At 45.1% G+C, this 17564-nt stretch overlaps 1 protein-coding gene across 1 annotated transcript; it reads right to left on the reverse strand.

Moving 5' to 3' along the window:
* Positions 1–10581: 10581 nt before the first annotated feature.
* S100A11 (S100 calcium binding protein A11) lies at positions 10582–15150 on the reverse strand. Its single transcript, XM_009181365.3, has 3 exons — positions 15014–15150; positions 11734–11886; positions 10582–10904 (listed from the first exon to the last, which is right to left on the reverse strand). Exons 1-3 carry the CDS (start codon positions 15014–15016, stop codon positions 10743–10745), a joined length of 318 nt encoding a protein of 105 aa, XP_009179629.1. The 5' UTR covers positions 15017–15150; the 3' UTR covers positions 10582–10742.
* Positions 15151–17564: the final 2414 nt, after the last annotated feature.

A 17564-nucleotide genomic window follows, 5' to 3' on the forward strand; every position in this document is an offset into this window, starting at 1 on the left:
GAACACTCATCTTCCTAACACTGTGCAGCCATCCTTGTGGGGAACATGATAAATCCAGTGACTGAGCTCGCCTAACCCTGCCCCCAAACATCACCCATGCAAAACCTATCCTCAGACACTACCAGACATTGTGATGCCTTGAGCAGAGGGTAAGGGCTTAGACTCCTTGTACAGGGACAGTTGGGACAATCTCCAGTGTCATCTTAATTACTTATTATGACAGTTAAAAAAATTTTAAAGTTTACATGCCTGGAAAAAAGGGTAATTATTCTGAAGCCACGGTTACAAATAGCCACCAGAACTGGCTTTAAATCTTTAAATCATCTTAATTCATCTGTGCCCACTGCATGAGTTTCTTTTCTTTTCTTTTCTTTTTTTTTTTGAGGTGGAGTTTTGAGATGGAGTTTTGCTCTTTTTGCTTAGGCTGGAGTGCAATGGCTCAATCTTGCTCACTGCAACCTCTGCCTCCCATGTTCAAGCAATTCTCCTGCCTCAGCCTCCCAAGTAGCTGAGATTACAAGCATGTGCCACCATGTCCGGCTAATTTTTTTTGTATTTTTAGTAGAGATGGGGTTTCTCCATATTGGTCAGGCTGGTCTTGAACTCCTGACCTCAGGTGATCCGCCTGCCTCAGCCTCCCAAAGTGTTGGGGATTACAGGCATGAATCGCCATGCCCGCCCTGCATGAATTTCTTATTGCTGCTATAATTTCTTATTGCTGTAATAAATGACCACAAACAACTTCTTCAAATAACCCATATTTATGATCTTAGGGTTCTGACGATCTGAAGTCCAAAAGAAGTCTCACTGCACTACAGTGAATGTGTTGTTGACAGGTTTGCGTTCCTTGCTGGAGGCTGTGAGGAGACTGTGTCATTGCATTTTCCAGCATGTGGGGTTTGTCCACATTCCTTGACTGGTAGCCCTCCCACCTTCAACAGCAGCCATGGACACTCAAGTTATTGTCACATGGCATCCTTCTGACATGGACTGTCCTTCCTCCCTCTCTCATTTCTATGTACCCTTGTGATGGCACTGGGCTCTCCAGGGTAATCTGCTTGTTACAACATCCTTAACTTAATCACCTCTCCAAAGTCTCTTTGACATGTAAAGTAACACATTCACAGGTTCCAGGGACATGTAGTGGAGTTTATTTTTCCTAATGCAGCCACTCACTTCGGTGAACAAATTTCTGCAAGCCCCTCAGTCAGTGCTAGCCCCTCACTTCTGAAAGTCAGTGAGTTGAAAGCAACTCAGTCCAATGAGCAGCTTTGAGTGCCAACCAATCAACACCAGCTCACTTATGTCTGAGCCCTTCACCACTCTCTGAATCCCACATTTTCCACAAATTCTACATAAATCAGCAGTCCAGTCTGCTCAGAGAGACTTTACACCAGTAGGAGAAGCATAATTGTATTTCTATGTGATTAGGATCTGTTTTTGAGGAGACCAAGTAAGATGGTTCCAGCTGTAGGATGGAACCTCCACAGCCAATCCTGGAGGCCAGGGCAGCACGAGCCTTAGGCCAAGCTCAGATATGGCGTGACCAAAAGTCAGGAACCACCTGTCTCCCCTGGCCAACAACTGGCCCCCAGTCTCCCGGGAACTTGAATATTCCAGGTGCCCCACTTCTCTACAGGGGAGTTCCATGGGGAAGGACCATGCTGTTTTCTTGTGGCCCCTGAGGGTGGTGCACAAGGATTCCCATGGTCCCAGGAGCTGGGAGCAGCAGCGAGGCCAGGCCAGGACAGATCCAAAGATAACCACCCAATTCCCCCATTTAGCTGAAGGTTCAGAGCCAAAGGTTTGTGGGACCCCAGGTGCATCCACTCTGCTGCTGCCTTTCCCTCCTTACCATGTGGTCTTTGCTTCCTGTGAGATTTCTGCAACCAGAAGTCAGCCTATTGGGAAGTAAAAGCCACACCTAAAAACACTAAAGAGACTAGCATTAGTATTGATGCAATCCTATGGTCTGCAATGAATTACCTAGGATGCAGCTGGCACCTGGGACACCTGGCTAGGGCCTGTCCATAGAAAAGCTACCCCTATGCCCATTTAGACCTAGATGAAGGTTGCAGGGATCTAGCTGTTCACCAAGAGACTGACTCTTACCTGAGTGTCTGGAGCCTCAGTGCTGCAAGTTCTTGGCCTACACCGTGGGGGCGCTCCTCACACCCAGGGTCCAGGGCTTTCAGTGGAGTCTCCATAGCTCTAACACTGATTCCTCCTGGTTTGGTGCACCAAGGACCACCTCCCACAAAGTGGGCAGACGTAGAAAGTTACCAGATACAAAAGGTAAAAATTGCAAGGCATTGCTGGCTCAATGAGGACAGAGAGTCCTCTCTCTATTATGATTTGGATGTGAAGGGAAGATGTCATAGGTCCTAAACATTGCAGCATGGCCAGCGTGTGCTGCCCAGGACCTGCAGTGCCGTGGTCAAGTGGAAGTTATTTTACTTCAATAGAGGACAGTGTTCTCTTCTGGCCTTTTCCTCAGTGGCTAGATCTGTATCTCTCTCTCTCTCTCTCTCCCCTCTGCCCTCCTGTTCCCTGGCCCCCTTTGTTTTCTCTCTCTGTTCCCACCCTGCTGCCCCCTTCCACCTGCTTTCTCTTCTTCAGCTTTCATCGTTCATCCCCCTCTGCCCACCCATATGCCCCAGGCTAAGGCCCCTGCCCTGTCCTGGGTGAGGAGATGTGTATGATTTTAGGTGTTGCCCTCTAGACGTGTCCATGATGGGGAAACATGGCTCAGCTGCCAGTATAATGGTTTAAAAGAGTGGTCCTTTTGAAGGCTTTTTACATCTCCCATTCTAGGATCCTCTAGGACTTAAAATGTATGGGCCACAGTGGAATTCTTGGTTCCCCAGGACCTTGTGGTGCACGCCTTCTTTCACTGAGCATTCATAGGGTGGCTATTAGGTGCCAGGCCCTGCGCTGGGCTAGGGTCCCCATTGTGAGCAATCCTCAGTTCACTGCCGCATGGAGCCTACCTCTGCAGGCATCAAGAGGGTGGGGCTGTGAACCACATCTACCAGTGCTGAGCATCAAGGACGATGACGGCTGAGAACAGCCTGCTGGATTTGGCTATAAGGTAGGTAAGGACTTGTTTGATTCTGGGGAAAGCAATTTTAGCAATGGGGAGGAGAAAGCGTTGCTGCAGGGAGCTGAGGATGCTTAGTAGTGAGGAAATGAGGAGAACGGTGAGCTAGCATTTATGAAGCAACCTTCTCTTCCTACATGATATTTATACTTTCCCCAACTTTCACATTTGTGTTTCTTCCCTTGCCAGAAGTTAGTCTCTTTATGGACTGGACTTGTAACGTTCCTGAGTCATTGTCTTTGTTTGCATTCCTACCAGAATCCCTAGTGACTCTGCAGATCATGTTTAATGATAATGTTGACACTAAGTCATTGTGAGGATGAAATATGAATCTGCTAACAGAAATGTTTCTCTCGGTGGAGAGAGGTGGGGCCAGGAATTAGGACTACTACAGCTTCTCTCCGCCCTCACTGTCTAACCTTACAGGCAGCTCAAATCACTCAGAATCCAGTTTGCAGCCAGTGCAGACTTGCCTCTCCCTCCCAGTCTTCTTTCTTGGTGGTGACTGGGAGAGATTTAGGAGATTAATGAGGGCCAAGAAACAAAGCATGAATTATCATGGTTGCTGCACAGGTGTGGTCCTCTCAGTCTCTCTGCCTGAATTGCCAACACACCTCTCACCAGGTTGCTGGATGGTACAATAGGGTCATTGTAAGGTGGGTGGGTGCAGTGAGTCACCGAGGTCTTCCTGAGGTGCAGTGGGGCAGGGAGAGATCTCTTCCCTATCGCTGGAGCTGGGCCACAAACTGGTGGTGGAATGCCCAGCTTCGGGGTCCATTTGCATGGCTGTATATTTCAATTATAGAGTCTCTACTAGGTTCTTTTTTTTTTTTTCATATACTTTTGTTCTTGTTTTATGCGTTTGATCTATTGCTTTATTTATTTGACCATTTTAAACACACTTAGGCTGACATCCTTCCAGATTGCTCTCCCTTTTGTTACCCGGTGCGAAATCTCTAGTCTGTTGTATGTACTTGTCATCCCTCGTGTGCCTGTGAGCCCATTCTAAGTGTATTTATCTCCTGTGGACATCTCCAAATGTCTGGAGGCGTCTCCACGAGGTGGCTTTGCATTTGTCTAGGGTTTTATGGCCCTTACAACTCTGGGGGTAGTTTTTGGTTAATTTCTTTAATAGTGTGCATTTGTACCCCATGCCTTCTGGGAACACAGGTGCAGTGCTCTGATTTCTCTCAGATGACTTTGCCTCGCTCCAGGGCTCATTCTGTGTCTTGAGAGGTGATGGACTGAGCTTTCCAGTCTCCATCAGTGATAGGGCAGCTCTTTAGTAGCTCTCTCCTTTCACTGAGAGTTCAGTTCTAGTTCTCCACCACGGCCTGGGCCACGTGGCCTCCACTCTGGGGCACTGTGACAGCTATCAGTTCCCTTTGTGCTTCTGGCACCTGAATAATTCTCTTTCTGCCTTTTGATTGACCAAGTATTTTAACTTTTTGAGGGGAAGGGGAAGATTCTATGTTATCCAGCATTATTTGTGGTAGGAAAGGGGCTTTCTATAGCTGCTCCATGCTAAATCTTGGCAGAAGTCCTACCACTGTGGCCCAAATCTCCATCAAAAGAGATAGATATTTGCTTGATTTTTTTCTTCTTGTTTTTCTTCATTAAAAAAATGTACGTTGGATTTGGCTATGATTTCTTGGATATGACACCAAAGGCACAGGCAGTGTAAGAAAAAACATGTAAATTGGACTTCATCAAAACTAAAAACTTTTGTGCATCAAAGGACACTATGAATAGAGTGAAAAGGCAACCCACAGAATGGTAGAAAATATTTGCAATCACATATCTAATAAGGGCTTAATACCCAGAATATAAAAAGAACTCCTACAACTCAACAAAAAACAAACAACCCAATACAAAATGGGCAAAAGACTCAAATAGACATTTCTCCAAAGAAGATATACAAATGGCCAATAAGCACATTGAAAAATGCTTAACATCACCAATCATTAGGACAATGTGAAAGGAAACCAAAATGAGATACTATTTCACATTCATTAGGATGGCTATTATTGTAGGATGGCTATAATTGTAGTACACATTAAGTACTAGCAATACAAAGATGCCTTTAATTAGGTCTCTGTTCTTGAATGCAAAGTCAAGACAGAGAAGACAGACAAGTAAAACCACTATGAGTAGAGTGGCAAGTGCTATGATAGAGGCAAGAATGGAGTGCTCTGGAGCATAGAATAAGAGCATTAAAATCAGCTTTGGATAGGGGTCTTAGGAAAGGCCTTCTTGGGGAGATGATAGTTACACTGCTCTACAGGACAAGTAGAAACAGGTGGAAAGGGGGCCAAGGGCTTTCAGGGCAGCAAGAAGAGCGTGTGTCAAAGCACAGAGGCACATCACTGTGACATCAGTTCTAGCCTTGGTTGGCAAGGTGGGCAGGGAGCAGACCACAAAGGCTCTTGAGGGCTCTAGGGGATCCTGTATATTCAGAAGATCCAATGCCTGGTTTTACACATGGGAGCGATACCAGAACATTTGCCTTTAAAAACTTTCTTTGATCACAGGGTGGAGAAAGGAGTGGAAGAGGTTGAACTGGACAGGGAGAAGCTTAAGATAGTTTATTGCAAAATGGTAGCAGTCCTCTTTTCTAAAGGGTAGGGACCTGTAGTTGGTTTGGTTAAGTTAAAAAAATTGGTGAAAATGGATATTTATAAAAGGGATATTTAAAATATTTACTTTAACTTAAAACATGTATATTTATCAAAATTTTGCTATATTATCTTTCTTGCATAAATCACACTCACAGTGGATTTTAGTACAATTATTGCTACGGTTTGGATGTGTTCCTTAATTCATTAGCAGCGCAAGAAGGAAAAAATCAGGAGTCATTAAGTCTCCATATTATTCCTTTAGCAGGTGCACCCTGTATTAAAAAAAGAAGTATCACTATCCCCAAAAAACAGCGAGCTAGGGAAGAGATGGAAAAATATCAGGCACCCTACTGGTCTGTTTGCTACTTTAACAAAAAATTGGGCCATGCACGGTGGCTCATGCCTGTAATTCCAGCACTCTGGGAGGCCGAGGGGGGTGGATCACGAGGTCAAGAGTTTGACCAGCCTGGCCAACATGGTGAAACCCTGTCTCTACGAAGAATACAAAAATTAGTTGGGCATGGTGGCACATGCCTGTAATCCCAGCTACTTGGGAGGCTGAGGCAGGAGAATCGCTTGAACCCGGGAGGCAGAGGTTGCAGTGAGCTGAGATCACACCACTGCACTCCAGCCTGGGTGACAGAACAAGACTCCATCTTGGAAAAAAAAAAAAAAGAAATCACTGGCCATGGCTTTAAGACACCAGGCTAAAGGGAACTAACCAGAAATCCTTTACTTGGGCCCTCAAGTTTTGATAAGTAAGATCTAATTGGTACTAAGCTTCTAATTCACGATTCAGATCAACAAACCCCTGTGGAGTACCTCCTATAAGCAAAGTGAGTGGTAGAGAGACACCAGCAGGAAGGGTTGGTTTGGGGAGGAGATAATGAGCCCAGTGAGGGCACATTGTGTTGGTCCTGTTAGTAATGCCCAGTGGGCATTCACAGTTTGAGTTTGGAGAGAAGATCTAGCTTGAGAAGCAGAGGGAGAGAGAGAGAGAAAGAGAGAGATGAGGGCCTGGGAATGTGCCCACATTAGAGAGGTGAGGTAGTGTGATGGTTAATATTAGGTGTCAACTTGATTGGATTGAAGGATGCCTAGATAGCTGGTAAAGTATTGCTTCCGGGTGTTACCATGAGGGTGTTGCCACAGGGCATTCACATTTGAGTCAGTGGACTGGGAGAGGAAGACCCACCCTCAATGTGGGTTGGCATCATCCATTCGGCTGCCAGCGTGGCTAGAACAAAGCAGGACAAAGAAACTGGCTTGCTGAGTCTTCTGGCTTTCATCTTTTTCCCATGCTAGATGCTTCCTTCCTTTCCTCCTGCCCTTGGACATCAGACTCTTTTCTCTCATGCCTCACATCCAACCAAATCCCCAAGCCCATGTGACGCTTCACCCAAATATCCTTTGAATCCATCCCCAGCCACCCACTCTCCTGGCCACCACCACCTCTGATCTGGATACTGCAGCAGCTTCATAACGCTCATACTCTTTTTGCTTTGCCCTGGCACAGTGTCTGAAACATTACAGAGATTCAAATATCCATTGCATGATGCAATGGTCAGGAAGGATGAACAAAGGCTGCTGGGCCAGTGACTAGTAGGGGAAACGTTTCAGTAGAATGCTGAGGGCAAGTGTTAGAACTCAAGGGGTTCAGGACTGAGTGGTAATAAAGCAAATAGAAGCCTTTGGTGTAGACACATACAAAAGCGCAGTAATTTTGACGAAAGGGAAATATTTAAGGCAGCAAATCGAGGGTGTGGAAGTGTTGAGGAGTCTTTTGTTTTACTTTTTTGGTTGCAGAGAGCAGATAATCCTTTAAGGAAGAGTATAAATTTAAGATGATTTAAAATGTAAAGGAATATAACATTCATTACAGGAATTGTTAGGGGATCATCGGGAATGTATTTTAAGAATTACAAGTGTGTGTTAGCTATCTATTATTGTGTAACAAATTACTACAAACTTAATCACTCAACACAATTTCGCTGTCTCACAGTTTCTGTGGGTCAAGGGTCTGGGCATGCCTTAACTGGGCTTACAGCCCAGGGTATCTTAGAAAGCTGCAGTCAAGGTGTTGCCCAGGCTTGGGGTCTCACCTGAGGCTCAACTGGGAAAGAATCGCTCCCAAACTCACATAGTTGTTGGCAGGATTCAGTTCCTCGAGGGCTGTTAGCCTGGGAACATTAGCTTGTAATTGGCTGTTGCTCAGGAGCATCCTCAGTTCTTTGCCATGTCAGCCTCTCCAGACTTGCTTCATTAAAACGTACAAGCTGAGAAGGGAATAGAGACCCTGCTGGCAAGATGGAAGACAGTCCTATGTAACCAAATTGTGGAAGTGACATACCATCACTTTTGCTGTATTCTAATGGTTAGAAGCGTGTCATAGGTCCTGCTCACACTCAGTGAGAGGAGATTGCACAAGAATGTAAATATGAGAATGGGGGATTATTGGGGGTTATCTTAGCATTCGCTCACCACAAGCTGTATTGCAAGAATTTAAGAGTAAAGATAGCTCTTAGAATGGGAACACTGACATAATGGGAACCGGAAGAAATTTATGAAGATACCGTCCCACCCCTACATCCTACCTTCTTCCTTCTCATCACTTCACAACCTTTTCAAAGGAGTAGACTACCTTGTACTGCCTTTACTTCCTAATTTGCCCTTTAAAACACCCTCCCCCCAAACGATTTTGATGCAGGTGGATTAGAGACCATGTTTTGGGAAGTTCTTCTCTGCTCATTTTCCCTGGGTAACCTCCAAACTCATGACTTTGGTCTATGTGCAGATGACATACTATTCTATATCTCCAGCTCAGCTCTCTCTTTCTCAAATTCCCAGTTCATCTGTTTAACCTAATATCCCATAGCTAGGATTTTTATTGTTGCAAGTGATAGAAAATTCAATTTAAATTATTTTAAGCAAAAGCAGGGACATATTGACTCATATAGCTGCACAGTCAAGGCACAGCTTTAGCTTTAGCACAGCTTAAGAATTACAACTGTGTGTTAGCTATCTGTTATTGTGTAACAAATTACAACAAACTTAATTACTCAACACAATTTCACTGTCTCACAGTTTCTGTGGGTCAAGGGTCTTAGCGTAGCACTAGGAGTTGGTATCTTTTTAAAATTTCTTGGCTCCATTTCTCCAATGTTGGCTCCACTCTTAGATCCCTTCCCTGTTGTCTTGAGATGGCTATTGGCATGTCTAAGGCTACAAACTCTCAGATTACAATCCACCGAGAAGGAGGAATAAGCAATTGCCTTTATCCCAGAATTTTCAGCGAAGGTACTGAGATTCCTTTTATTTTGACCAGCTTAGATCACAAGACCACCCTCGGCCAATTGCTGTGTCCAAAGGAATGCAGGGCACTCATTAGTTTCGGCATAGGTGTGTCCTTGACTCTTAGAACTGGGGAAGAACCCTACCCAAACTAAGAACACCAAGAGATGGGGAGTGCAGAGCAGGACTTGATTCAGGAAGAAGGGGAGATGGATGCTGCAAAAACAAGGAGCAGGCACACACAAGGAACACATCTCAAATACAACATGGTTTGTTTGTTTATTTATTTATTTATTTATTTGAGACAGTCTCATTGTGATGCCCAGGCTGGAGTGCAGTGGTGCGATCTTGGCTCACTGCAACCTCCGCCTCCTGGGTTCAAGTGATTCTCCTGCCTCAGCCTCCCAAGTAGCTGGGAATACAGGCGTGAGCCACCGCACCCGGTCCGTTTTTCTTGTAAGGTATAATTTAATTAATTATCCCATAAACCAATGAAATATGGGTGTGAAGAGATAGTTTTTATCTTTATGAAAGTCAAATTGAATTCTTTTCAAAGACTTGATGATTCAAATGTGCTGAAGATAATTGCAGTTGCTGCAGGTATAGCTGAGACAACTGTAAACGGCTGAGGCAGTGGCTCACCCTAAGGCGCTGGCCTTCATTTTGGAATGTCAGAGCCAAAAATGACCTCAGATGTGGTCTAATCCATTTCACTGAATTTATGAAGGAATAAACCATGATCTAGAGAAATTTTTGCCAATTAGTTAAAACTCATTATAAATGGATAAGGAATCAGAAGTTTTCGGGAAACACATCACTTCTTCCCTGTGCTTCTTAGGAATAATTGCACATTGCACAAACCTGCCCCTCTTTCTCTCTCCTCTAACCTGTCATCTTTAACCCTGGGTCAGTCTTCTTACCTTCTTTCTGGGCTCTCTTTCCCTGCTGCTTTATCAGAGGGTTTAGAAAATTAAAACTAGTGTTAACACTAGCTTAAGCCAAACATGAAGACCTTGGCAACACGAGCCTCCTTTCTATTCCACAAACATCCCAGATCCTTCTCATCGTTGGAGGACCTCTGCCCTTCCTGTTCCTTCTCTTTAAATGCCTTCTCCTTCTTTTCAAATGTTTGCTCTTTCTAGTTCTTCATATCTCAGCACAAATGGCATGTCCTCAGAATAGTGCCCTCTCATAGTCCCCATGAATCTGTAACATAATTATAATCTGCCCTTCCTAGAATTTATTATACTCTGATAGTCCTTTGTTTATTTAGTCATTGTTCTCTCCTGCAACTAGAAGTTACACTCAGTGAAGGCAGGACCTTGTCTGTCTTGCTGGTTGTATTCTCAGGATCTATGACAGGGCCAACAGGGGTAGCAGTGAGTAAACAATGACAATAAGTGACATCTCTCCATCAGTCAACAATTTAGAGATGAATCTGGCTGTACTATTAGTCATGATTATGTGTACACCCAAGATGCATTTTTCTTATTTACTATGCAGCTTCTATCAATCTAATTTATATTCCTCCCACTTTCCACCCTCCCATGCACAAATTCACCAACTCTCCAGTTCATGTTTTAAAAAAGTGACATTGTTTTATTACTATTGGCAGGTGGGGCCTGCATGAGGTGGTTGGTATGCTGGGCTCAGGGGATGTGTGGGCTATGGAGATGATGACAGAAAGGCTGGAAGGAAAGGGGATGCGTTTGAAGGCCAGGCCCAGGGGGTCCTCAGATCCGCTTCTGGGAAGGGACAGCCTTGAGGAAGGAGTCATGGCAAGCCATAGCTAGGCCACCAATCAGATTCAGAAATTCTGAGAAATCTAGCTGTCCATCACTGTTGGTATCCAGTCTCTTCATCATGCGGTCAAGGACACCAGGGTCCTTCTGGTTCTGCAGAGATAATAATAATTATACCTTTATATTGCATCTTCTAAGGTGCTTTCAAATATGCTGCCACATTTTATTCTCACAGGAGTATAAGGTACAGGATAGGGATTATTAATATTCCCATTTTCCAGATGCAGAAACAGACTAAAAGAGGTGAAGTGACCTGCCTAAGGGGCAGACCTGGGGCTTGGACCAAAGGTTTTCCCACTCCTCGTCCAGGGCTTTTTCTATGACATTAGGGGTTATTCAGTTTTGTAAAGCCAGCGGAACACTTCTTTCAAGTGTTGCATGCAACTCCAATAGATAAACTGTATAAAACTGCAACGGGTCCAGGTGGAAAAAGGCCACAGGCCCTGCCTAATCACTCTCATCCTCCACTTGCCCAAGCTGCCAACGCAGATACACACTTAGAGCCACTGGTTACATATGGCTATTTACATTTACATTTACATTTAAATTAACTAATTTAGAAAGTCAGTCTGTTAGTCACACTAGCCACATTTCAAGTGCTCAGTGGGCACATGTGGCTGGTGGCTACCACACTGGATAGAGCAGATATAGAATGTATTTCCACCACTGCAGAAAGTTCTATTGGACAGGGCTGCCCTAGAACCTTTGGGGTGTAAGAATAAAATTTGAAAACAATTCCATTATGTCATATACCATTTCATATATCTCTCTTCCTAAATGGAAAAACTCCTGGCTTAGAGTGAGTTAAAATGAAGCAAGAGTGTGGGGCGTCAGTTGCTGGTCCTTCATTCCTGGCCATTCTGTCAGGGTCTCGTTTCATGTTGTGGGTATTTGGGGAAGTGAGGGAGACAGGGACCAGTACCTTTGTGAAGGCAGCTAGTTCTGTATTCATGAAGCTTAGGAACTCCGTCTTGGAGAGAGTGTAGTTATAACCATCCTTTCCAGCATACTTCTGGAAAACAGCAATCAGGGACTCGATGCACCGCTCAGTTTCTGTAGGGCTGGAGACTTTTGCCTTTGGAGAAAAAAAAATGCAGGGCTCAGACAAGGGAAGAAGTCAAGGGCTGGATACTGCAGAAAACTCCATGGAATCTTATTTCAGGTCAAAGCAGTTTCCTAAAAGAGTGAGTCATTTTTTTCAGGGGGCTGAGGGGTTCAAGACAACCACAAAAAGTCACACTCTGTGACCTTCCGTCCTACCCCCTCCACATGTTTATTCCAGGTGAAATATATGGAGGGTAAATGTGGGGCATTGTCGGCATGTTTAAAAGCAGTAGACTGCCTAGATGAGAGTGAGGGTGACAAAGTTTACTCATACTTTTAGAATGTGTGGATAAATACATGTGTAACTCTATATCCACAAATCCATATGCACACCAAGCACTGTCTATAGGTTAATAATTTCCAACTTTCCAAGAGTGTATGGAGGCTTTTGTGATTAATGAAATGTCAGTTCTTTTTAAAGCAATACCAAATTCCTGGGACTCACACATTTCCTTAGAGAAAACTAAAAGCATAGCTATCATTGTGTATGCAGTGGGAGAGAGAACTTTTTAGATGTTTGAAAATGGCTTTCATATTTAAGAGTTAGGAATCATTAATCTTAGATGTGAGGAAACGGACAGGAGAAGGGAGTGGATATGACAGAGCCAGCCCTGGAATCTGGGCCTCTCAGTCCCGTTCTGCAGTCCTTAGCCTTGCAGGCTTCCACTTCCTGGTGAGAAATAATGACAGAGAAGGTGGAGCTTCTCTGGAGGTCACTCCAAACCAGGAAGCTCTCAGGTTGTTGCTTACACAGCATCTACAATGTAAGATATTTAAATCTTGTACTGGGCTCATCTTTCCTCACAGCAGAATTTTTCAGGGAAATTCTACAGGGCCCAGTCATCCGGTTACTCCAGCAGGGACTTGGGGTCCCAAAAGTGAGGAGCTGTTGGGCTCCCTCTGGTGGATAGAAGCCGCAATTACAGACTTCCTGGGAAACCGGCCTGACCACACCCTTCCTCTGAGACTTCACCTCCCAGCATTAACAATGATTTATGTTTGGATGGTGACATTTGCAACTTAGCATTTAGCCTTTCGTTTGTTCTTAGGATGGACTTCCTGGAGCTCAGAGCTACAGGCTTTCTCACTCCGTAATTCACACGTGCTAAGAACTGATCTGAGCCCTTAGCTACACAGCTGCAGATTGATCCCTCCTTCCTGTACAGCCTTTATGCTACAGAGATCCTAGCTGAGATCCTGCCTCCCATTGCATCTTACAGCATTAGAACCCCTGAACCCTAACACTTTTACCCAAGAATCACATGGTTGGAGGATGACTATTTTTGTTTTGCCCTAAATTGAACTTTTCCTGAAGAAAAAAGAAAAGTGTTGGTAGGTTCAGGGGCCTTTAGGGGAGAAACAAAATACCACAGCCTAGAAACAGATGTGTTTGTTCTGTTACAACATGCCCTTTATATCAGGCCTAAAATCTCCGTCTTACTAAGGTATCAGATGACAGGAAGGAGGCTGGCTGGCAGGCCACACCAGGCTGAGGAGCGTGGGCTTTGTCACCTTTCTCTGGAACTACAGATTCTCCCCCTGCCCCTTTTCCTTCCAGAATGCAGACAGTTTTGCTTTTCCAGTTTCACAGTGCCTTTCTGTTACACATTTTTCTCTCCTTAACATCAGTCTTGATGTAATTTAGAGATTACCTTCTTTTGAAAACTGTTGCTGTTGCTATCAGCCACAAGAAAATTAAAACCTCTTTGCATTTCCTCCCAGAGGTAATTCTCCAAAGTGAAAGAAAGAAATACAATTATCAAATTACTAAAATGTAATGGCATAATCTTTAGAGCTCCAGGGCACTTTGGAGATGGGTCCTGAGGACGCCCAGAGACCGAAAAGCTCTGCCCAGGGTGGAGCCGTGGCTGAAAGAGAGAACAGGTGCTCGCCACACCTCATGGCACTCTTGGAGTCTTATTTGGTGGGGATGGCGATAGCAAGGAGCAAACATTATGATAAACGGATACTGTGAAATAATTTTTAAAATGCATGCTAAGCGCTCAACATTTGAGGAAAGAATAAAAAAATACAATGAAAAGGAAGTAGCAATTTTAAAAACCTCAACTATTGTCTTCTCATTCTTAACCAACACCCTCCGGAGCTTTCTGTCCCTGCTGTAGCAGGACTGCAACCCCAGCCAGTATGGAAGGGAATGGGCGTGGCTGTGTTCCAATACTTCATTTATAGACGCTGAAGTTTGATTTCCACATACTTTTCTCATGTCAGAAAGTATTTTTCTTCTTTTGATTTCTTTCAACCATTTACAAACGTAAATTTTATTCTTAGCTTGTGGGTAGAACAGAAAACCCGACTTGGCCCGCGGGCCAAAGTTTGCTGGCTCTCTTCACTAAGGAGAGGTAAAGAAAGAGATTTTGGAGGTGGAATTATGGAAAATATGAGTTCAACCGGGACATGAAAGGAGATAACAAGAGAAAAATAAGTTACGGAGTGAGTCCCTAAAAAGATGGTGGGGTAAAAGGAAGAGGAAAGAGAGGGCTCAGCTGGGACCGGGTTCCTCCCACATTCTTGGCCGCAGCGCTGCCGGCGGCGACCGGCTAAAGTTTCAGTCCCGTTGGGTCTTGGCCGTCTGCCGGCTGCTTACTGAAACTTCGATTTTCCCTGGGGCTAGACGACCAATTTCTAAAATGTCCCTTTTCTGGTCTACAGAAATAACTAGTGACCCTTCGCAGCTTTCCAGCCCCCTGCCTTCAACTTGCTCCTAGGCGTCCCTGGGCTCCCGGGAGAGCACGGGCGAGGGGCTGCAGGCACGGACCCAGGACTGGTCCCCGCCCCCGCGCGGTGAGCTGCCAGCACTTCCTCTTTCCCAGCCCCGGGCCTTGTCGTGACTGGGAAGGCTAAAGAACCTCCGCTGCTACCCTAGGCTGTCACCACAGGGATGATTTTAGGGCTTCTTCCTTCCATCCCTTCTTCCCTTAGTTCCATCCCACGAGGCTGATTTTTCCTGCAGTTTCCTGCCACGTCCACACATAAGTCAAAGATAAAGTCGGCTGAGAAGTGTGTGTGTATGTTTTTTAAAATTCTTTTTCTTTTCATGTACGAAGACCACGAAGAAGAAGAAGAAAAGCGAGGCTTACCATGTTGGAGCTGAGCGAGGCGCGGGAGGCTGTGGCTGAGAGCGGCGCTGAGAGCTCTGTGCGCGCGGCGTGCGGGTCTGGAACCTCTCCCCGACCCACGCCCTTCCCGGCCCAGCCTTGCCCAAGCCTTACTCAGACAGCCTCCGCGCCCGCCCCGCCCCGCCTCCCGGGCTGGGCCTGGGACGGCGGCCTGCGCTAACCACAGAACTGCGCTTTAAGAATCAAACCCACCGTCCTCTCCAGAGATTTAAGCAGTCTCACTCTCCCTCCTTTCCCTCTTTTCCCTCCTCTTTCCCCCCCGGCCCCCTCCACCCCGTCCTGTGAATCTTGAAGATTTTTGACTTTGTAGAATTACAAGTTTTGCACAGTAGTCTTCAGGAAGTCTGTCCATGTCCGTGGGTCTTTCATGAGCTCATTCTGGGCATTTAGGTTAGATAGGCAGAAAGGTCTCTTTCAAAAACAATAGTGGGCCGGGCGCGGTGGCTCAGGCCTGTAATCCCAGCACTTTGGGAGGCCGAGGCGGGAGGATCACGAGGTCAGGAGATCGAGACCATCCTGGCTAACACGTTGAAACCCCGTCTCTACTAAAAATACAAAAAATTAGCCGGGCGTGGTGGCGGGCGCCTGTAGTCCCAGCTATTGAGGAGGCTGAGGCAAGAGAATGGCGTGAACCCGGGAGGCGGAGCTTGCAGTGAGCTGAGATCCGGCCCCTGCACTCCAGCCTGGGCGGCAGAGTGAGACTCTGTCTCAACAAACAAACAACAAACAACAAAAGCAAGAGTATTAGGACAGAGTGTGGGTCAGAATTGTAGACAAGTTCCTAGGAGTTGGGGCTGTCTATTGCTCCACAGGGAAGATATTTAAGAAGATATTTAACAGTAAACAGTGGTGAGTATTGCCAAATCAATTGCCATGGGATTATTGTCAAGGGACGACTGCCGCCCCTCTCTCTCAAACTTTTCTGTAAACTGAGGACAGCCGCAAAGACAAAATCCAAAAACCAAACTACTGCACTTAAAAATTGATCCGTGCTAGTAAGGCATTTATCTGTGTGCAGTTTGCAACTAAATTGGGAGTTGTATTAATAATCAAAAGCCCTGCATTCCAGTCTTGTGTGTTACTTCATTGCAATACTTTTGACAAGACTTGTCACTCCTTTGAGCTTCCATTTCCTTATTTGTAATAGGTCTTGAGATAGGCCTTTCCTGTTTCATAAGATTGTTAGGACTGTCAAGTAAAGTGAGGGCTTAGAAAGGTCTCCAAAAACTGCAGAGTAGATTCGAATGAAAGATAATGGGCTGTAGGCATTGTGTGAACTGCTTCCCCGCACCTGCTCTCACAGGTGCCCTGAGCACGTGAGACAAATCTCCATCTCAGTTCTCAGCTACTCCAGACCCACATTTTCAGTTACTTGTTTATGAATCCACTTGAGAGTCCCACTTGCACTTCAGACTCAACAATTCAAGAATAACTAATTTTCCCCAAATCTGTTTTTCTCTTCTTCTTTGCTAAGGGTACTATCACTCTACCATTTTCCCTGCTTGAGAGCATTGGAGCCACTGAGTCTAAATGCCTTTTTGACTCACAATTTTTTTCAAGTGCCAGGTAATAGACTTCAAACCTTTGGTGGTGGTGGGTGTTACGTGAATGGCTGCTGGGGTTCCTTAATACCTTAAAGTTATACGTAAATTTTCTGCATAAGAGAAATTTTTCTGGTGAAGAATCCATATCTTTCATCTGATTCTCAGAAACATTTATGATCCCAAAATATTAAGGAATCATTTGTCTAAATTACTTCATCACTCAATCATGGGGCCTTCCACACCACAGTTCTTTTCTTTTTTTTCTTTTTTGAGATGTTGTTTCACTCTCGTTGCCCAGGTGGGTGGCTGGAGTGCAATGGTGTGATCTCAGCTCAATGCAACCTCTGCCTCCCGGGTTCAAGCAATTCTCCTGCCTCAGCCTCCTGAGTGGCTGGAATTACAGGTGTGTGCCACCACACCCTGCTAATTTTTTGTGTATTTTTAGTAGAGACGGGGTTTTATCATGTTGGTCATGCTGGTCTGGAACTCCTGACCTTGTGATCTACCCGCTTCGGCCTCCCAAAGTGCTTGGATTACAGGTGAGAGCCACCATGCCCAGCCACTACAGTTCTTTTTAAGAGAAAATGCCTCACTTATAGCCTCTGCTCAAGGGGCAGCCCAGGTGGCCAAGTTTTGCATGAGTTGACACACTGTGACCCTGTTAGAGTGGATTGGGTTGAGGTTAGCTCTGGACACCAGCACTGCCCATCTATAGGATGGCCAGTAGTAGATGTTTCATGACATAACACGGAAAGATGAACTAGCGCCGAAAAGCTTCTTGTTCTTGGGAAGCTGAAATTAGAAGCACATAGAGAATTAGGCATTTAGAAGAGCCGAAGCTGAATATTTGCATAGACAGAACATGAAGTCATGGCAAATAAAAATTATGGAGAAGACATCATGAGTAAGTGGAAGCTATGAAATTTGGAAGAAATACACAGAGGGGAATGTAAGCCAATTGCTAACTG

The sequence above is a fragment of the Papio anubis genome, chromosome 1, assembly GCF_008728515.1.
Source record: "Papio anubis isolate 15944 chromosome 1, Panubis1.0, whole genome shotgun sequence".
NCBI lineage: Eukaryota > Metazoa > Chordata > Mammalia > Primates > Cercopithecidae > Papio > Papio anubis.